At 56.2% G+C, this 21,751-nt stretch overlaps 1 protein-coding gene across 4 annotated transcripts; it reads right to left on the bottom strand.

The window, feature by feature from the left end:
• Positions 1–2,083: 2,083 nt before the first annotated feature.
• On the bottom strand, positions 2,084–21,252 carry INAVA (innate immunity activator). 4 transcript variants are annotated; one of them, XM_032878222.1, is made up of 10 exons: positions 21,077–21,252; positions 14,903–15,051; positions 14,045–14,169; positions 13,397–13,513; positions 12,430–12,652; positions 7,674–7,727; positions 6,595–6,805; positions 6,196–6,369; positions 3,671–4,334; positions 2,084–2,350 (listed from the first exon to the last, which is right to left on the bottom strand). In XM_032878222.1, exons 1-10 carry the CDS (start codon positions 21,235–21,237, stop codon positions 2,258–2,260), a joined length of 1,971 nt encoding a protein of 656 aa, XP_032734113.1. In that variant the 5' UTR covers positions 21,238–21,252; the 3' UTR covers positions 2,084–2,257. The 4 variants fall into 4 exon arrangements, with proteins under 4 accessions (XP_032734113.1, XP_032734114.1, XP_032734116.1 ...); XM_032878223.1 differs by lacking the exon at positions 21,077–21,252 and adding an exon at positions 17,791–17,928; XM_032878225.1 differs by lacking the exon at positions 21,077–21,252 and adding an exon at positions 15,815–15,824.
• Positions 21,253–21,751: the final 499 nt, after the last annotated feature.

Here is a 21,751-nt window from a genome sequence, read left to right as displayed (position 1 = left end):
CCAAGGAAACTCCCCCGTTGTCCAGCTTTGGAGAAGGGGCTGCTTCTCGTGGGAACCTCCACTCTGGGCAGCCAAGAACTCCTAGAACAGCTTCAGGGAGCAGAAGACTCCTAGTCACACGCCATCACTAACCACGGTCCAGCCTGGCTCAGGGGAAGCCTTCAGACCTCCTGAAGCTGCCACAAAGTCCCCTGCCCTTGAGAAAGCGACTCCCAGAGCCCATCTCTTCAAGCCCTGGAGACCTAGGGTGCTTTGGCCGGGATTGTTCCCCATTCTGTCCTGTGAGGGAGGCAAAGAACCGGAGAGCCTCCCTCTACCACCACAGCCATCTCACCTGGCCAAACCGGCTGGAGACCAGCCTCCCCAGGCAGGCATCTGGGGCAAATCCTCTGCTCAGACAACTTGGCACAAAAGAACCCTTCATCATCAGCTCAACTAATCACAAAGAACAGACTTTATTGACATATTTGGCACTAAAACCCACACAGTTCCAGCCCCGCAGCAAAGTACCAGGCATCATACAGGACCAATAAGTTAACATAAAGGACACTCATGTGTGTGGGGGTGCTTGGATGTCTCCTGGCTCAGCCTAGGGAGCTCTGGGCTCCCAGGAGGACACGGGGAGGGGAAATAGCTGTACATTAGTGAAAGGGGCTTCGAGACAAAACAAGAGAACAAGAATCCAAAGTAGGAGATTCAAATGTCATGGGGCCGGCATCCACCCAAAAAGTGGGGGAGCTGCAGGATGTGGTCAGAGTGTAGTGACAGGTATGCAGGTGCTTGTCCCCAGGCTCTCCTCCCCTCCCCCCGATTCCTGACGGGCCACCTAAGCTCCTCCCTTGGCAACCTTGCACAGTTGGCCACACCACCTTCTGTCCAGGAGGGGGGAGAACTGGGCTTCTTTGGGGTCAGGCACCAAAGTTCTTGGAGGTTTAAGCTGTGTTTGTAGTTTCTGTCTAAGTCCAGGGCACTCAGAGGGGAAAGGGTTCTGCATGGACAGAATCTGAACTTAGCTCTCCCTCACCTCGCCTCTGCTCTGTGCTTTCTCTTTGGAGCAGGAGATCTGAGGGCAAAGAGGCCCAAGGATGAGGACCCAGGGTCTACGGGATGGTCTTAGCACAGGCTGTTTCCAGGCCTGCTCAGGTTTTAGCACATGGGACAATTAATGAATGCTCTTGAGAGTGAGTATTCCCATATCCGCAAAAATAAGGACTTGCCCTCTTTCAAGGAAATCCAGTCTCAGAGCAGAAGCACAGCTGGGTGGTGAGCAGCAGGGCAGGGACCCCCACCCCCACCTAGAAGAACACACCACAGACATGGGGCCTTTCCAAAAACACCTGGAAGGCACTGCTTATTAGGACTATAATGAAAAGGTGACAGAAGGAAGGTTGGGGTTGCCAGTCTTCACGACGCCCAGAGAAGCTGGTCAGAGTATGAGTTGCCCTCCGCCAAACACCACAGGCCAGCCCCCAGCCTGGGCCTCCAAATGCTACAATCTGGCGAAGCCTCAAATTCAAGGCTCAGAGGTCTGAGTCGGGTGCGGGAGCCCAGAGGGCACAGACAGCACATGGTGAATGACTGGGGCCCCTACAGTGTGGGGGTTGGGGGGTTACGGGGTGAGGAAAAGACAGGGTCCATCCAGGAAGACAATACTCCACCAGGACATAGAATCTTGAATCTACCACTTCGTGTGTGCATCACAGAGCACATTATAAAGGGGGAAAAAGACTGTCCCCCTGCTCAGACACCCCTACAGTACCCACAGAGCTAGGAAATTGTGGGGTGGGGGAGGCACACTAGTATGCCTCTAGCTGCAGTCCCAGGGACAGGAGCTATTCCCTGGGGATGTTCTTAGAGCCCAAGGGTCGAGTCTGTGAGGAATCCCGAGTCTGTGAGGAATCCCAACGTGACCTCTGCCTCATGCATCCCCTGCCGCTTGCAGAAGGAGACAGAAGCCGACAGTCAGACAGGCAAGGCCTCAAGTCCAGTAGACCAAGCTCTGGGGAGTAATGCGTCATCATATTATAGGGATTTTGAGGACATATCACAAATATAAATCCTAAAATCAGGGTTTCTGGAAAAAAATTAAAAAAAAAAAAAAAAAAGGCTCAGCCCCGGCTCATCGACCTGCGATGGGGGTCATGGAGCTGAAGAAGGCACTCAAGGGTGGGAGGGCTCGGCTCCCGTCCTGTTGTGGACAAGTCTTTTCCAGTAGGAGGGCCGGGGTTTGGGGGCACACGGTAACACCAGGCCTTGGTTACACCTGGCTGACGATCTCGCCATTCTCAGGCACAAAGACTTGCACCGGGGCCCCTTCAGGTGATCTCCGGGGCACATACACTGTGGCCACCTGCCAGGGTCAGGAAGAAAGGAGAGATCTGTGAGCAAACCAGGTAGAAATGTCGAGACAGCAAATGCAGGCACGCCATCCCGGTCCCTATGGACGCTGACTGGCAGCAACACGGGCCCAGCCTCTCAGCCCCCGCCCCACCCCAGGAGGTTCAATGTCCCCCGTTGATCACCCTTTATCTATTTTCCACTCCAGGGGTGTGACAGGCACCTTGACCTCCTACTCCCTGCCTTTCCTGGGCTCACTTCTTGTCACCCTCCCTGTTGGGCAGGTTGGGCTGGGCTGGGCCTGGGCTGAGGGCAGGTTCAAGCTAGCAGGAAGGGAAAAGCAAAAGCACGTCAGCAGGAGGGTGCGGCCCGGGACCGGGGCCAGGCTGCTGCCCGGCCACGATGCCAGCTGCAGCCCAGAGAACTGGGGGTGGGTGGGGGAGGGACGTGCAGCTGGGCCTGCTAGGAATCGTGGGTCTCAAAGGAGCAGCCTGTTGGTAACTATTGGAGTACACCCCCTACAGAGCCCTCCGTACCAGAGAGAAAGAAGACAGGACTCCTGTGTTACCCCCACTTCCGGAATGAAGGTCAGGGCCACTGAATCCACAGTTGACACCCTTACGTCATGTCAGAATCCACAGTTGACACCCTTACGTCATGTCAGAGTGCTCTATCTTACCAGTCTGGCCCCTGGCCAATAAGAGAACCACTGACTAGTACTTACTATACACGACTCTGATCATTTTACACACAGTAACTCATGTGAAGGTCCTGGCCCTCTGAGATAGACGCCTGGCCAATCAATATTACTCCCACCACCCCCCGCCCCAAGCCTAACTTCAGAGTCTGTGCCCTTAACCTTCAGCTACCCTGCTTCTCAGCCCCCAGGTATAGAGGGCTGTCAGAGGAAGGTGACACACAGGCAATCACAGGTCCTGGCTTCTGCGAACACATTTTCAGACTCCCTTTGTCCTGAGCCTTCAGGTCAGGAAATTTGGGGGTTAATTCGGCTTGGACTTCCGATTATGAACAGAGGCTTATCTGCTTTGCGGACCATCTATGGAGCCATTAAGGAAAAACATCTCTGCTCTCTTCCAGAATTACCTCCACCAGCGCAGGTGGGTATGCATTCTGGAGCCAGAGGCAAAATTAGGAGAGGCCCCAGGGAGAGGCCCGAGGGCCTTGCAAAGCCGGGGGGAAACGTTTTAGTGGTCTGTCCTTCCTGGCTGGGGGTGGCGCTGCAGGCATGCCGCCTCTCTGCTCCGGACCTGCTAGAGCGGCAGCCCTTCCCCCAGTGGCAGGCCCCCTCCCCGGCAGCCCGGAGCCGTCATACCTGTGTCCGGGGACCCGGGGCTCGCCCAAAGCCCTCTCTCCCGGGGGGCAGGCTCCGGACGCGGAAGGCCCCCTGGCGGTCCAGCGAGTGCGGGCGGCCGCTCCGGAGGCGCGCGCGCTCGTGCCAAGACTTGAGTTCCTCGGAGACGGCCGCCTTGCTGAGCGCACGGCCCGCGGGGCTGTCCTTGAGCGAGGGGGTCCGCAGCACGCGGCCGCGGGGGGCCACCAGGCGCTGCCAGCGTAGGTCCTCCTCGTAGGCGGGGCCCGAGGCGGCGCGGCCCAGCTCCCACTCGGCGGGCGGCGGCAGGGCGCTCTCGGCCACCAGCACGTAGCGCCCGGGCGCCAAATGCCCGGGGGGCAGCAGCAGCTTCGGGTAGAGCGCGCCGGCCGGGCCCCAGGCCCCGCGGTGGCGAGGCGGCTGGGGCGGGGACAGCGGCCGCAGGAAGGAGATGTCGGGGCTGCTGCTGCCGGGCGACGTGGGGTGCGAGATGCTGGAGACGTCGGAGCCGCTGTCCTCGGAGCAGGAGTGGTAGGCGGGGTGGGGCAGCGGGGGCTTGGTCGGGGGGAAACAGGAGTCGGGCACCGTCACCGTGTAGTAAGTGGGGCGGCGGCGGGGGAAGGCGCTGCGACCTCGGCCCTCAGGGCCCGCCCGGAAGGAATCCGTCCTGGGGGAGGAAGGGGAGACGCACTGAGTCTGGGAGTCTGGGAGGCCCAGGCTCTTCGTGTGGGCCTTGGGGGGCGGTGGGGTTGGGGGCGGTGAAGATAAAACGGCAAGGCCGAGGCCTTCCTCGCAGGAAGCATGGCTCACAGGCCGGGGTCTTGGGTCAAACCTCCCCAAAATAAACACCCAGATCCCCCCCTCCCCGCCCTCATGTGCCATGTTCCTGCTGCATTCACACTTGCACTGTTTGTGGCAAGGATGCCCCAGCGATGTCTCCTATTTTCTGCCACTTTAGGGACCCTGTGTCCAGCTGCATGACACCCACAGAAACGTGCAGGGAGACATGGCCGGGTGTCTAAGCTGGACCTGTAAAGCTGTGTGGGGCACAGGCCATGGGAAGGAAGTAGATGGCCCACCATCCACAAGCCAAGGAGAGAAGCCTTAGAAGAGACCAACCCTAGCCTGATCTTGGTCTTCCGGCCTCCAAAACTGTGAGACAGTAAAATTCTCTTATTTAAGCCACCCATATGGCCAGGCTATCAAACTAATATAGAGTAGCCGCCTTCACCATGTTCCTTCCTAAGGGCAGCAGCCCAAGACCTATAGGGACTGAAATCCTGCCCTCACTGTTAATAGGCACTACAGTGGGGCTGTGTCTGCCCACAGGGGGCGCCTCTCACCCCTCTGCACAAAGGCACCGTTTGTAAACTAGCCCGGGAAGTATGTAAAATATAAAATTCATTGCTTGACTTGAGAGCAGTTGTCCCAAGCCACACCCCGCCTAGCAATGCCTGACAAGCACATTTCAACCCACAGAAGAACCCAGCAGTTGTGCCTAGGGCGTTCGTGTGCTGCCTGTCCTAGCTTTGTAAAACATTGGAAAATAACATCCAACTGATTGTCATTATTTGCGGATGCAGTCTTTGCAAAAATCTCCCCCAGCAAAAATGTATTTGTAACCTCCAATCGACACTCACAACACTTGCGGTCATGTGTGGACGTGCAGAGAATGGTGAAAATTTGGGGATGCCCACTAGGCACATTCTCTGCTGAGGCAGAACAAGGCAATGCTCTGAGCTCTTGTTGTAGCTTTTATACTATAAACGAGTATCCTCTCCACAGTCTAGCTAGTGCGATGTGTCTCGTATTTTTGTGCTCTTTCTCGGCGACTTTACTGTTTAAAACGGCTCCAAGTGCGGGAAGGCTCTAGATATGTCTTCTTGCAGAATATTAAGTATTACTTGAGCTTTATGTGGGCATGACCTAGAGTGCTATCGGCCAGGAATTCAAGGTTAATGGGTCAATAATATATATTAAATAAGATATCTTTAAACAGAAGCACACATGAAACAAGGTTATGTACTGATCAGTTGACAACAATGTTGTGACCAGAAGCTCTCAGGAGCCTACCGCACTATCTGCCCTAGGAGCAATGGTTCAGTATTGCTCACTCAGTGTTTGCTGTGATGTCATGGGATGCAAAACTACCACAAATAATGAGAATCGACTGCACATCAGTTGAGAAAGTGAATCGTCCACTGCCAGCCACCAATAATAAAACAATCTTAAACAACTGCAAAAGTGTCTACCAAGTTCCATATTCTCTTGCCGTAAGAGAATCTGGCTAAGGGGACGAACCATGAATCGCGTTGTGCAGTAAACAGCCTGCTTCATGAATGACGCGCTGCCTGTGCGTGGCAGGGCCTCTACTGAGAGGTGCCCCAAGAAGGGATCCTAGGGAGAAGCCACAGCACAAGGCATGTGCCATCCACAGTCCCACCTACATCCTAGAAGCCACCAACACCCAAATGTAAGCTCTCAAGAGTGGGTCCCCCTCCCCCTGCACCTCTGGGGTGACCTCTTACCTCAGAGACTGCGACTGGCCCCTCCTGCCTTGGATCTCGGGGGTGGCTGGGGCACTGATGCGGCCCTGCCGCTGGCCAGGAAGGCTGCGAATGGGAACCACATGGTAGGAGGCAGGCTCCAGCAGCCAGAGGCTGGAGGTGCTGGGCCCATCCTGGGGTGTGGTGGCTGGGCTGCTGAAAAAGGATTAGAGACAGGTCAGTGGCAAGAATGCCTCCATTGTGGGGCTCGAGTTGTGCAGAGGAAGGGGGGCACAGTGGAGGGGATCCCCAGAACTCATGCCTCCCATCATCACACAGTTAAGGAGAGGGGCAGTCTCCCAGACCTTCCCCTGTTGCACCCCTCCTCCAGCCAAGCACAGCTCCCACCTACTCCCCGCCCTCCTTCCTCCCCGTCCTGACCTGGACTCGCTGTTGGGTTCAGAAGACTTTCTGGGCTTCTCGTAGGGGTGGTCCAGGCTAGTCTCTTTCCAGGGGCTGTTCTGGATTGGGGCCCGCTCCAGGCCCCCAGTCTCGGGCCCCGCGGGCTCCAAGCCCTCGAGGCTCTGGGGTGGGAGAGGCCGGGAAGGTGGAGCTGGGGACTCCGGGGGAGGTTTTGGCATCTGGGACTCCTCTGCAGGGGTAGAAGAACATGGTGAAGTCAGTGGCTGACAAATAGGCCCAAATTGGCCTGTGCCTTGCTCTCCCTCCCGAGGCTGCTTGGCTGACTACTCCAGGCTGTGGCTCTAGGCCCAGATGCTCGAAGATGTTTTCTTCTCCTTTGGGACTGCCTCTCTCACAGCTGTTTTACACCTGCCTCCTTCAAGAAGCCTCCCCGGGTTGACTCTGCTTAACTCACATTATTCCACCTTCTAACCTTTGCTCCCACTACCCTGTCTGCAGCTTACTTTCCGCGTACCGATTTTTCTCGTTCATGCTGTGCCCATGTGTGCTATTCCCTTATTGACCTGGGCACTCCCCTCGGCAGGGCTGTGCTACCCTCTTGGTCCACCTTGACCCCCAGCATCCTTAGGGTTTATAAACAGGGTTTTTAATCTATTGACTATTGTTTCCATCCCCAGTGCTACCCTCTGTTCAAAAGGGACAATGATTATAGCCAGATGGCTTTTAGGGTCTGACAGGTGCATACTGAATTAATGTCCCAGGACAAAGGCAGGGACCCCCCCGCCTGCACTCTACAGGCTCTGCTAGAATTCACTTTTTCCTTCCCTGTCAAACTGATTGAACTTCTAGAATGGGAAAAAGTCGGCACATTCCCACCCTCAAATGAACATGCGCAGGGGGACACAGAAATGATCTTCAAGCACGAGCACAGACCCTGAGCCCAGCCTGGCACCCTGCCTTCACTAGGTCACTAAATTTCCACTCCCCACTTGAAGGCCTCACTAGTGAACTCTGCCAAAGTACCCCCACTCCACCCCCATCCCCGTCTTCCAGTAGGAGCCCAGACCTAACAACAATCCCTAAACTACCCCTCTCACCTTCCTCCAGGAGCAGCCCATCTGATAGAGAGCTGTCATCTGAGGCACTGAGCTCTGGGAAAGTCAAACGGAGAGAAGGTGGTGAGGAAATCAACCCATAGATCTGGATTAACAGGCAGTATGGACCCCACCCCTTCCTGATAACATCCCTTATCAGGAAATACCAACTGTGTACTAGATACTATATTGGATATGAATATATTACTTGGAAGTAGAAAAGAATCAGAAGTTAGGAGCAAGAAGACAGTAAACCTGATTTGAATCCTGGCTCTGCCATTAGCTATGCAACCTTGAATAAGCAATTTCAATGCTCTGGGCCTTAGTTTCCCCATCTGTCAAAAAAGCCAGAGCTTCCTCTGGGTTTCCTGACAGTGGGAGGGAAAAGCAAAGGATCATTTTGGAAGGCCCTCAGGATGAAAATTATTTCCCTAACTCTTCCAGTATTCTGAGATCATAAATACAACTCAATGACCCCAAATCTGAGAAATCCTGCATTACCAGCACCAAGAGCAGTGCAAAGTGGGAATCTGAGCTGTGGGGTTGGCCTGGCCGGATACGGAAGGCTCTTCAGTTGGTGGTATGGCAGGTCACCTGAAGGAAATGGGAGTGTGACATTTCTGCATGGTATGGCAGCAGCTTGACCCAAGAAATCTGAGGGAACGTCTATTTGCCATCGCCCTTGGACAAACTGAAACTTCAGACCTTGCAAATACTCCTAAAATGACCTGGATGGAATTCACAAGGTATTTTCAACTATGATAACAATGATGAGGGGACATTAACAATAGCTAAAATTTCTGTGGGTGCCTGGGTGGCTCAGTGCATTAAAGCCTCTGCCTTCGGCTCAGGTCATGATCCCAGGGTCCTGGGATCCAGCCCCGCATCGGGCTCCCTGTTCAGTAGGGAGCCTGCTTCCCTTCCTCTCTCTCTGCCTTTCTCTCTGCCTACTTGTGATCTCTGTTGGTCAAATAAATAAATCAAAATCTTCAAAAAAATAAAAATAAAAACAATAGCTAAAATTTCTGTTGTGCCAATACTTTTCTAAGTACTTCATATATATTAACTCATGTGATCATCAAAACCACCACGTAGGGTAAATACTATTATCATCATGTAACAGCTAAAAAAAAAACAACAAGGCTTGGAGAAATTGAGGAACGTGGCTTAGGTGAATCCACCAAAAGGTGACTGAGTCAGAATTCATACCCAGACAGTCTGACCAGACTCTGGCTCGTCACCATGACCATTTATTGGCTCTCCTGTTAGCTGGCATCTAATGCATAAGTCATTCTCCAGAAAGTTCTAAGTAAACAATTCCAGCTATCTTGAAATCTTTTATAACAGGGATTGGCAAGCTGGGGGTCCTTGAGCCAAATCCAGTTAAATAAAGTTTTATTGAAACACAGCTACAGCTTTGCTTATGTAATGTCTGGCTGCTTTTGAGCCACAGTGGCAGAGTTGAGTGGTTGTGACAGAGACTTTATAGCCCATGAAGCCCATAAAATATTTACTCTCTGAGCCTCTACAGAAGTTTGTCAACCTTTGCTCCACAATTTAAATGAAATAAAAACTCTACCGAGAGTCGTTCTTAAACCCTGTAGGACATACTGCCCAAGGAGCTGGGCTGACTCCTAAGCAGCCAGCTATCCCAAGGTGTACTTGGCTCATACTGGCCTTTGCTTTGGGGTTCAAATGAGGAGACACCCTTTCACTGAATTCTGGTTCTCTGCCTCTGATCTTTTCCAAGACCCTGGAGAATAAAGAGTTTTATTTTTCACGGATGCTAAGCTGAAGAAATTGGGGGACTGTTACTATCATGGCCCCCCACTGCCCCTGGGGTTAGTCGTGTGTTTTGGTTTGACTATATGGCCTGGGAAGAAAGACATCATGTCTCATCATCCCTAATCTTCATAAAAACAAGCAGATCATTGGCCAGATTCACTGGCCAAAAAAAAAAGTGCACTGGCCAAAAAAAAGTGCACAAGGGTTATCCGGGGACCCATTGCCTTTGTAGAGGTAAGGCACAGATGGGTCACATCTATCTGCAAACACAAGCCATTGCTGAAGGCTGCTCACTGTTTTGGCCACACTGCCCCAACCCAGCCCTGCATCAACCTCGCCCTGACCTCGGTCCAGCAGTGGCCGAGAGACTCCCCAGGTGGGGCGGTAACTATGGAGATCATACCCACAACGTGAGCCTTCTCAAAGGTTGCACTGTTCCCCAGGTTGCCCCTAGCTGCATGGGGCTGTGTTAATTAAAATGAAATAAAATAAAAAATTCAGGTCCTCAGTCACATCGGGCACATTTCAGATGCTCAGGAGCTCCTCGAGCGGCTACCATATTGGACAGCACAGGTATAGAACATTCCCACCATTATGGAAATTCTAGGAGGCAGCTTGGCTGAAGGCAGGTGTTGTCAGTCAACAAACACATTCAGAGCACCTACCACAATTGGAGGTTGGGTCCTGGGGAATTTCTCCTCCAGTTCACCATGGTAAATTAGCTTAACACCTGACTGCTCCCCGCCACCTGCAGGGTGCTAGCTAATTACTCCCACCTGGCATAATCAGTAATTATCCTAAACTGAATGAGCCTTGAGCAGAAACCAAGGGAGCAGGTGGGCTTTCCCCCCCCCCCCCCCTTTTTTTTTTTTTTTTTGGTTGTTGTTGTTTGTTTGCTTTTTCTTTTTAATTTCAAACACCTTTCAGCTACTAACTAATTATTAATCCCTTTCTACTTCCTCCTTCCAGGGAAAGCAGGGCTGGGCAGGGGAGCCATAGAGCAGGAATTACTTGCTCAAGCCACTGGGCTCTCAAAGGACGACATTAGAGCCCAGGACCTCATGCCCATGGTCAAGGCAGGGTCTGAAGGTAGAGGACGCAGGGTCTTTCTCTGGTCTGGAGGCTGCAAGGCAGCCACTTTACCCCGTTTCCTCTCTACAGCTCCGTCTTCACCTGAGCTGAGGGCCCGGAGAAGGCTTCAGAACGTCCTGCCTCCCACGGTGGGTTAACCAAAGCCCCAGGCAAGTCCTGACCCCCTCCCCGCCCCCCACAAGGAGCGTCATGGGTAGCAATGGCAGCAGCACAGGGACAGCACCCCCACCCTCTGCCACCCCACCACCTTCAGGCTTGTGAGCAGAGGGGGCTGTGGGATAGTACCAGCTGGAGGGGGACACAGGAGGGGCTGAGACAAACCGCGACAGGGACACGGAGTGAGTGAGTCCTCAGGGACCTTCCTGCCTGAGACCATAGCTTCCTTTCAAGGGGGCAGAGGGTGGGCGGTAATGTCAAGTGTGTGGACCCTGTCGGAGTTGAGGGAGGATGGAGAACTTCTTTTCCATCTGTGCCTTGGAGACATGGAGTGCTACCTTACAGACAGGCCAGGCCAGAACCAGGTGACCCAGAAGAGTCTGGCCATCTGAGCCTGTGTCAGGTGTACCGGTCTCCTGTGTTTCCTGGGCCAGCTGTCCCACGGAGGCCCCTCTTGCCTCCTCTGCTTCTACTGGAGGTGACCTGGGAGGTGTTGGGTCCCATCCTTTCTCCCTACATTAGAGGGAGATGTGTGGCAATGGAGACCTCCACAACCTGGGCTGAGAGCATCCCCTAGTCCAAGGCATGGGCCACCGGGCATGGGGGACTCTAAATACAAGTGTCCCCAACCAGGGGAGGAGAACAGCCTCAGCAAAAAGCCAACCCAAGGTGCAGGGTAGGAGCCTGATGGTGGGAGAAGTAAACAATACCCCGTGCCCAGACCGAGGCGTTGGCATCCAGTTCTGCCCCGGGCCACTGCTCCCCACCCCACCCTGGTTCTCTCCCCTGGAGCTGGGGAGCTCTGGGCTACCCACGAGAGGCCCGGGGTCAGGGCAAGCAGGACGCCCTGAGAACCAGCAGGGAGGACTGCAGTTCAGCCTAACAAGCTGGATTCGGTCCGGGGAGAGCGACAGCCACACCGATGGGCTCAGAACTACTTGCCGGCAGGTAACCGGAGTTAGACGCACGGGGCTCTAATAATGGCAGGCCTGTGCAGGGACACCTTCCGAGGTATCCCCACAGCCCCAAGTCTCCAGACCATGGGGCTCAGGACTAGACCAGAGGCCCCGTGAGAGCGGAGAACAGAAGTGGAGGCCTCCTTGTGACTAGGGTGGTTCTAGATACTTAAGCGACGGTCAGGTGTGGCATTTGTGGGGCTGGATTTCCACCTATACATCCCACGAGCAGCTCTGGCCCCTGAAACAATTCAGGGAGCAGCTGTGAGTAGCAATAGTAGGCCCTTGAGCAGCCTGACACAGGCCAGGGGACAGTTCCTCAGCTCAGAGCCCGAGCTCACAGAAGCCTCCCATTTCCCAAACCATATATGCCAGCCCTGGGGCCTGGAGGGCAGGAGGGCAGCCCTGCCCACTGCTGCTGAGCAGACCCTAGGACTAAGCTCGAAGTCAGCCTGGGGAGCACCTATCTGCCCAGGAGGCCTTCTTGAGGGCAGAGGACGTTGAGAAGGATGAGAAAGGAGTGGACTGCTTTCTAAGGAGATGGGGGAGAGGATCTCATAGGATGAGAAGCCCTTTGCCACGGCCTGTCGGGGCTGCAGCAGGTCATGGTGGGGCAGCGGGGGACCGAGGAAGCGGGTTTCGAGCTAAAACTAAGCTGGAATATTAGACACGGTGCTGGGCACAAAGGCAAATGCAATGGCCTGAGTCCCGGCCCCTGCCATCGCAGGCAGCTCGCACGTGGCCCGGGGCTCTGGGGGCGGCTGGCTCACCTCGGCCCAGGGGCAGGGCAGCGGTGGAAGGGGGCCCGCTGGCGCGCCGCTGCTCGCCCAGGCAGCGCTCCAGCTCCCTGAGCTTCTTCTCCTCCTGCAGCATGGCGTGCTTGCGCTGCCGCCGGGCCTGCCTGCTGAGGTTCTCCTCCCGGCACAGGCGCCGGGCCGCCTCGGCGATCTGCAGCTGCAGGGCCAGCTCCCGCTCCAGGCTGCTCAGGGGGTCCTGGGGACGGGGGAGAGGCAGGGGGCTCACTTGGGGACCCAGGGAATGGCCCTGAGCCCGGGGCCCTGGATCCTGACCGTACACCCAGGAAGCAGGGACGCAGATAGCTGCGGCGGAGGCCACGGGGCAGAGGGTGTGGTAGTGGGAGGTGGCCGAGAGCAGACTTGTCGCCCTGAGAAGTGGGCAGGGGGACCCACCCACTAGCCTGCCCCCGGAGCTCCCTGAGCCAGGCAGCGTGGGAACCAAAGTGGGACACTTTCCCTCCTGACCCCAAGGGCTGGTCAGGCAGGCCCGGAGAAACTTGCTGCCTTTCACACCACAGGGAAGGGATCCTAAGGCCCGAGCCACCCCCGCCGCCTGCCTGCCTGCCTGCCATGCGGAGAAGGAGGACAGCCCTAGGGGCCAGAATAACCTGTTTAAACAGGCATTGCCTCTCTGGGCTGGTGGTTGAGCGCTTAACTGATCTTCTGCCTACTGGCGACCAAACCCAGCATCTTCTCGAGGTCCCAGCTCTTCCAGCTCCTGTGGTGGCACCCCTTCCCACAGCCACCCGGGCTACAGGTTAGTGGGTGCCCCTCATCAGCACAGAGCCAAGATCCCTGACGGGGTGTGCTGGGGTGAAACAGAGATGGCCAGGTCCTGGCTGAGTGTGCTGTGTCTTAGCAGCTAACCCCTCCACATGGCGTGGCCTTGGCTCAGTGAGCAACACTTGTGGGGGCAAGATGGCCTGCTCGGGCTCCTCACCTCTCTGTGCAAGGCCCGCTCGTCCAGTTTGTAAGCTGCTCCGATCCTGCGGCGGACCTTAGGGGCCTTCTCCCCTGGTTTGAGGGGATACTCTGCTGGCAAGATACCCGTCAGCTCCTGCGGGAAAACAAAGTCAGCCAGGCCCCTCTCCATGTACGCAGCCCTTGGCCAACCAGGAATCGCCAATCCCACGAGCTCTGCATGGCCTGTGCCTGCCCTTCCCCGGAGGCCCCTGCCCATGCCTCACCTTACCCCATAACCCGGAGTACCCCATAACCCTCACTGGCCTCTTCAGGGCACCCCCTACCTTCCATCCTCTTTTCCTTCAAACTTCAGGTCCCCCCTCTTTCAGAGAGCGACTCTGGCCCTGGTTACAGTCACGCGCCCGCCTCTGTCCACTCCCGCTCCAGCCCTTCCGTCCTTCCCTCCCTGTGCCGGGGGTCCCACCTGGGCTAATTCCTTTTCCCCCCAAGCCGTCCAGTGCCCACGCCAAGTGCTGCACACGGGACTCCAGGCCCCACCCCCGCTTCTGATTTCCAGAATTCCCTCCCAAGCAGGGTTCCCTTTCCGCAGCCCCAGCATCCCAAACTGTGGCTCAGATTAACCCCAGGTTTGCTGGGGGCCTGGGGGCCTGGCCGGGGCTCTCACCGCCTCCCGGAGGCAGAGTCTCTTTAGCTCCTCCAGCCGTGCCTCCAGCCGTGCCTCCAGGGCCCTCTGCTGCTTGCGTACCGCGTGCGTCAGCTCCTTCATGGGGGAGACAGGGCTGTCGGGGCCTAGGGGGCGGCAGGGCACAGCTCAGCAAGGTGGGGGAGACCCTCTCAGACACTTGTTAACTATCCCCAGGGTGGTGGGGGGGATGTGCTCCCATGTACAAAGACACACACACACACACACACACTCATGTACACACACAGCCTCATCCCTGCCCACAGATGACAGGTCAGCTGCTGCGGCCGGTGTCATAACCACAAACACATCTCCTGGCCGTCCCAGGTGGCAACATGACAGCTCACGGGAAAGGGCTGGCCCCCAACCCCAAGGCAATCTGCAGTGACGGGCAGGCTACAGGCCTGAGCTCTGTTCTTCCCCTTCCCACCCTCCACCCCTACAATTTACTTCTGCCTCTACTACTTCTTCCTTCTCTTTCCCTCTCTCTCTTTCTCCCTCTCTCTCATGTGCTTCTTTCTTCTCTTCTGTCAGGACGACAGACTCAGGCCGACCAGAGAGACAGGACCTTTCCAGTAGCCAGATTAGATTTTTCAGCTTCTTAGTAATCACTAGGGCCAGAGCTGCAGAGACCTGTTCCAGATAGGATCAGACCTCCAGGCCAGACCATCCGGGAAAACTGCAGCCCCTCGGGTATCTAGCCCCCAGCTGAGGCCTCTCCCACCCCTCCCACCTTCTCCCACTCATCTTCCAGCCACTCACCCTAGCCAGCCCTGGGGCTTGGGGCCTCGCAGAGTCAGGCTGGGGGCCCACAGGGCGGGATTCCCCCAAACCACTCACCAGATTGCAGGATGATGCCACTGTCGGTGTCGCTGACCTCATCCTTACTCTCCATGATGGATTTCGGGGAGGAGGGGGCACAGAGTAGGGAGGGGTGATGCCGTTCCCAACCTGAGCCAGGATGTGGCGACAGCCTGCAGGTTCCCCAGCTTCGAAGAGATAAATAAATAAACTAAAACCGGCTGTAGGTAAAACCCCTTGGTTCTACACAGACCTTAAGTAAGGATCCGATATTTGAGGGCAGAGGGAGAGGATGCGAGGACCGGGTTTCTGGGACAGTCTGGGGTCGGGAGGTCCTTGGCGCTGGGGCTGCTGCAGAGAAAGCTCGGCGGGCCTCACCAGCAAACCCGTTCTCGGGTGGGCCCTGTGAACCCACCCTAGCCTCCTGCTGCCTCCTTCTGAGTGGCCACAGGGACCACTGCGACTGGGGAGAAGGATGAGGAAAAGAGCAAGAAAGAGGAGGAAAGGAAAGGGGTAATAAAAATGGGTGGGAACACGAAGCAAGGAGGAAAGGAAAGCAGAAGGGGGAAGAAGTCTTCTTGGGGCACAGCGGTCCCCATGGGGCTGACTATCCTCAGCCTGAGAACCCAGGGGGCATGAGGCCTGTCCCGCTGCCCAGTGGGTGACAGACAGTACTGGGTACTCGGCCAAGCCCCTGCTCCAGGGCCCTCAAAGCCTGTGCTGCCCACCCCTCTGGACCAGGGTCTTCATCCAAAGGCAGGTGCACAGAGAGCTGCCCGGAAGCAAGCCACTATGTCTAGGAGACCCCTCAAGGAGGAGTCGGCCAAGATCCCCTATACCCCACAGCCAGGGAGACCCAGTGCCTGTGTGTGTGTCAGGGTCACGGGTGGGGTGGGATTTGTGACTAAAGTGGAAGCTGGTGGAGGACAAGGAGGAGCCGAGATCACCCACTCCTCTGCCTCCCTGGGCTTGAGCACACTTGGTGGCACAGGTACAATCTCCGAATGCGTCGGCCCAGCTGGGCTCCCGTCGCCAAAACAACACCTGCTGCTCGCCCCCTCTCTCCTCCCTGAGTTCACACTCCTGCTCAGGGTCCCCGCCAGCCAGGGTTCTGGCAGCTGTTGGCTGGAGCAGGGAAGGGGAGAAGCGGGCGGAGCCCAGGCAGGCGATCTGGAAGGAGAGCCCAGCCACCTCCTCACTGAGTCAGCCCATTGAGCAACAGTCCAAAAGTCCTTCTGAGTTTCTGTCTGGAGCTTATCCTGCCGGCCTACCGCACAGGGCCATGGGGTGGAGGAGGTGGGCTCCGCCCTCCACCATCAGCCCAGGGCCGAGGAAAGCAGGCCTTGGGAAAACTGAGCCCAAAGCAAGGCCAGAGGGAGAGGGCTGCGGGCAGCCCTGTCCCCAGGAGGACCTCTGCCTCTCGAGACTGGAAGAGCAGGAAGGATGATGGGCTCTTTTATCGACCTCCATCAACCACTCAGCCCACTGAAGGACCGTTGAGCAACAGCAATAAAAACACAGCCCTGAAAACAGTAGGTACCTGCACTTTGGAATTCCAATTCTCCAGGAAAGTCTAGAGAACAGATGGTAGGATTAAAAAAAGAAAGAAGTTTATGTGGAGCCTTTGCAAACATGCCAAAGAGAGAAAATGGCCCATGTTCTGGAAACCCAGAACAGGACATGCAGTGGGAGAGCCACCCATGCACGACGCATCCCTCCGGAAGATGAGAGCAGGCCTGAGGGGCAGGCGGCTGACCCAGCCCCCACCCACCACAGGCAGCCTCTACCCGTCCCCAGCAGCCAGGGGCAGGGCCCGGCCAGAGCTAGAAAGCAAGACCCTCACAGCTGGGACGGAGAGGGCATTTTGCTTTGGACAAGGAAGGAGGTAATGTGGGAGTGAAGCCATTAATTAGTCACACTTGCTAATTAATTATTAACCACGAAGGCGTTGCCTTGGGAAGTTGTGATAACTCAGCCTGGCTTCCCTCCTTGACTGTTGCCGTGCGTAGTAGGGTCACCGGGGCAGAGGGGTGGATGTGAGAGGAGACCCCCACCTCCTGACATACCCCACTCCTCCAGTGTTCACTGCTAGGGTCAAGAGGCTGGCCCTGGCATTCACAGTGGCTCCAGTCTGACGCTGGGCACACTTGGGGCTAACACGCGGCTCCAAGTAGAGCAAAGAGCACAGGACCTGAAGTTGGGAGATTCAAGTTCAGCCACTGCCCATGCTGTCCTGAGAGTCAGCTGGCTTGGATGGGCCTGCTTTTCTCATAGGCACAAAGATTAGATGGTGTGTAGGAAAGGCCCTATCAGCCCCCCTCTCTGAATCTGGACCCCTCGGACAACGTCGCCCTCCTCGCTGTATGGACCCTGCCCGGGTCCCACCTCCACCAGCAGGACAGAAGTCTCTGGAGCCTGATGTTTCAGGCATTGCTTTCCCATAAAGGCAGTTCAGGGCACAAGCCAAACTCCTTCCCAAGGCAGGAATCCCTCCCTGCCCTCCAGACCCTCAGCCCCCCCGACAGCAAACCCCAGTCCTGGGTCCTAGGAAACAGGTCACCTGACCAAACAAAGTCCCCAGAAAAAGGCGAAGGAAAGAAGAGGCAAAGACGGAGGAAGGGAAACACCAGCGTCCCTCAGGCTGAGCCACTGAGGACCCTCCCTCATCACAGATGTGCCCCCAAAGCCAGCTCCTGGGCCTCTCCCTTTCTCCCGTAGAGACTGAGGTCTGAGAACTATAGCAGAACAAGGGGCTCCTCATCTGGGCCCACCAGCACCCGCCCATCATCCTGTGCCCAAGACACAAGGAGGAAGGGGGTGCTGGTGCTGGCCACCGCAGGGGCGCCCCGCCATACCCCTCCCCCTCCCTCCCGGAGCCAGTCTGCCCCTCAGCCCCCAAGACCTGCTCCACCCCGCCTCGCCCTCACCTGCTTCTGGGGTCTAGTCCAGGATTCCAGAAATACCCCTTGTTCCCAGGTCAGGGGGCTGAGGGGTGTCGCATGCCGTCTCAGGGTGTCCCAGGACACAGGCAGGCCTCCCTGTCCTCTTTCTCTGACCTGGCTCCCGCACTCCGCTCGCGCCGATGGCCGCCCCTCCCTCTGGTCCCGCCTGCCTTTCCTCCTAGGCTGCCTGCCGGGCCAGGGGAACCAGGTTACTTGTTGTGACTTGAGTCAGAGGGGAGGAGCAGGTGAGCAAGTCCTTCCCTGAACTAATCCTGCTGTGGCTGTTGCCAGAGGGCAGCTCCTGGGCCTCTGCACTTCCGGGGGCGGGGAGGGGGCGGGGAGTGGGGAGAAAGGGGCTCCCCAAAGAGGAACCCCAGAAGAAGGCAAGAGGGGTCATGTCTTCATGGCCTCAAGGGACTCTAATGCAACACGGTGAGCTGTTAGATGCACAACTGCCCTCCTGACCCTCAGTTTCCCTTTCCAGAAATCAAGGCCTGCAAGACCCTCAGAAGGAGGGTGAAGGTCCACAGTCCACGGGGATATCAGCAAGAAGCTGACAAAGTGACAAGAGGAGCTCATTGCTCTTTCCGTACACTGGAAAGGAAACCAAGACCCGAGTTTCATCTCTCCCAAATCAGGTTTTAAAAAGCTTCAGGCAAGGGAGTAACTATGGAACTCCATATGGGAAGGTGCTAGGATCCTAAAGACAGCAAGGGTGTTCTGTCCTTCCATCCTAGACATTGCCCCCCAGGATCATCAAGGCCTATTTGTTACTTACAGCCATCCCTCAGCAGGGTCCACGAACACTAAGCTGAACCCCAGCCCTGTCCCCTGCTCCACAGGAGACATGCTGGAACCCCAGCATCTAATCAAGGGACCAGAGACCAAAATGCAACCTGTTCTCTACAGAAAATATGCCTCCAGGTCTCCCACCCCACTGAGCCTCAAGCAAACCAAAAACTGTTCACAACTTAGCCCATTTCGCTGAGAGAAGCAAGGGCTAAGGCCGCCTGTTGCTACACCATGGACCACACAGAGACATACTGTAGGTTAAGGACTGCACCCCTCGACGTGTCATCCCACCGCCTCCCTTTCTCCCACCCTCTGATACTCCCACGGTGCCCCTCAACCCTGGGGTATAGGCACCTCTACCTCTCTCTGGATTGCTTCCCTCCTCCATCCCCACCTCCAAACCCCATCCCCCTCCCCATTCCTCAGGGTCAGGATGATGGAAGTCTGCTCCACCAAGAAGCTTCTGGGGGCCTGAGCTCTGTTGCTGATGTCCCCAGGGTCCCTACACACATACCCTGCTCCCCCTCACGTTCCTATACACACCTTCTTTCCAAACAATGCTAGCCCCAGAGTCCTCCGGGCTGACCACCTCCCTCTCTCCAGGCTGAGGCTGAGGGGCCCCAAGGGGGGGGACCCCCTCCTGTGAAGTGGAGCCAGCTTTCAGTCTGGTCTCCCAAAGAACCCACAGCCCTTCCCTCCCCCTAGTCCTCCCCATCCCCCAATAGACTTGTCACATTCTTTCAATGACAAACAGAGAGAGATTGACTCATTGTAACTGGTCCCCTTCCTCCACCTTGCCCATCCCCCAGCTCCAGGTGGGGGGTGATAGTAGTTTCTAGAACTAGCTGATAGCATGTATTTTAACTCACAAAATGAAATTAAGACAATTACTAAGAGAACCAACTATATGGAAATACAGTTCTAAAAACAGAAAAGTATGGTAGTATATATTCCTCTTTATTAACATTAAACAGGATCCAGCAGCGGATAATTTCACAGAGGAGATGAACAGTGAACAATACTTCAAGACAGTTAAACAACTGTAATGGGTGTAAAACTATCTGTGAATTCTATCAATGGCGAAGTCACAAGTACTGCCTGTGGTTTCTTGCCATTGTAATTGAAGGCAATGCTAAATTTTGTTAAAGGTTGGTGTGAAATAAAAAAATTTTTTTTCCCATCTAAGTTCATAAACCCTTTGAATTCTATCCACAGATGCTTTGGTGCCCAGGACCCAGTTAAGAACCCCACCATCAGGGACCCTCCCATCTCTGAGCTCAGAGGAGAGAAACACAGATAATCCACTCACTGCACTGATCCCCTGGAACTCTCGAAAACCCCCTTGTTCCCTCAAATTCACATGCAGCATTTCCTGCCTAGCAAAACGTGAGGTTTGGGATGGGACTAGCAAACCAACTCTCCCAAGAACACCAGATTCAACGGGTCCGCCATGCCTGTGAACTCAAAACACCAAAAGGGAGGTGGGCACCCCAGAAACTGGCTGGGAATTTTGGGGTTCACTGCCTCCCTCCCAGTCAGCCTAGGGGATTGGGGGACTGACTAATCAATGCCCTGCCCCAAACCCCAGAGCATCCACACCAGGACCACCACTTGGCGGTGGAGGAAGTGGGTTCCCTGAGCAGAGTTAAAGGACTTGGACTTTGATTGTTGAAAGGAGAAACACTGAATCTCTTCCGGGTTTTCAGTTCCCAACCACAAGTCCCAAATCAGGAAACTTCCACACTCTGTAGCCATCCTCTCCAACATTGTTTTGAAGTCCCTTCTTTAAGTTGCTTCTAATACGTGAGATTGGAAGTTGTTCAGAGCAAGGGCCTCCTCCTACCACCCTCACATTGCCACCAGCACCCAGCCGAGCGCGGCCTCGGGCGCTCCGAAAATCCCACTTAATGAATTAACAAAGCAATGGTCAACTGCCGGAGTCAACAGAACAGAAAAAGGCCAAGGAGCCCGGGACCCTCTAGGCGAAGGCGGGTGGGAGAGGGCTCCCGGATCGTTTTCTTACTGCACTCTTCTCTCTTCCCACTGGGAAAGGTGTTCTCCAGCAGGCGATGGTGGAGTGGGCTAGGACAGGAGAACTCCATTCTAGCCTGGAATGTGCCCTGAAATCAGACCTCTAGGCTTTCCTTAAAAAGCCCCTTTGTCCGTCCACCCTGCTCCCCTCCCCCACCGCGCCCTCCGCATCCAGGCGGCCCCAGACTTTGCTCCTTTTGTTAGGCTGTTTTCTGGCTTCCCGGAACCTGGCCAGGGGATCCACAGGCATGGGGAAGGTCGAAGAAGGGTTGAGGAGTCGGAAATGTGCACTTTGGGTAGGACCTTGAAATTCCCACCCCTTTTGTAAATTACTCCATTCCTTTTAGGGCCAGCTCCGTTAAGGCCGAAGACCATGGGTTTAGGAGCTTGAACTCCCCCCACCCCCCCGTTCCCCCCCGCCTCCTCCCCCCAAAGTTTCCCCCCTTACCTGTCCCATGGAGCTCTGGCGCCGCCCGCCTGTCCCCGCGCCCCCCGTTCCTGCCTCGCAGCTTCAGGACCTGCTTGTCCAGGCCATCTCCTCTCTCCCCGAGTCTCCCCCCAGCCTTCCCTCCCGGGAGGTATTTCATTTAACTTCGGCATTTGCAGCATCCCAAATGTTAAAGATCCCAAGACATCTGTCCCCTGGGGCATACCAAGGCCCAGAGGAAAGAGGGGAAAGACTCAAGAAGGGATTCGAGATTCCGAGCCAAGAGTCGGGGCGGGGCCCCCTGTCGGGTGGCAAGATGCCAGCAGGAATGGGTTTTCTTGGGAGACCCCGGTTCGAGGAGGCGAGGCTGCCCCCTTCTCCCGCTTTGGGACGCGAGCGTGGCGGGACCCCCCCCGCGCTGCCAGTTTCCGCCGCCCGGGCGGGAGGAGGCTCGGCTCTCCGGCCGAGGGCCGCCTTTCATCCGCGTGCTCCGGCCTGGCCGGGGGCCGTTTCCATTCCCCGAGACCCCGGGGTGAAAGAATGAGAGAAGCCGGCAAGAGGGCGCCGCGCCCCTCCCTCGCAGGCCCCCTCCCCCTCCTCGCCGGTCCCCTTCTCCCTCGCCGTGCACCGCGCTGGCTACTGAGCCACCGCGCGCTGGCGCCGCGGGAACTGCCTCCCCCTCCTCCGGCCCCAGCC

This window comes from Lontra canadensis, unplaced genomic scaffold (assembly GCF_010015895.1).
Source record: "Lontra canadensis isolate GAN:19392208 unplaced genomic scaffold, GSC_riverotter_1.0 scaffold63, whole genome shotgun sequence".
In the NCBI taxonomy this organism is placed as follows: domain Eukaryota; kingdom Metazoa; phylum Chordata; class Mammalia; order Carnivora; family Mustelidae; genus Lontra; species Lontra canadensis.
The sequence above is the reverse complement of the archived record's forward strand: the minus strand, read 5'-3'. Positions and strand labels throughout refer to the sequence as shown.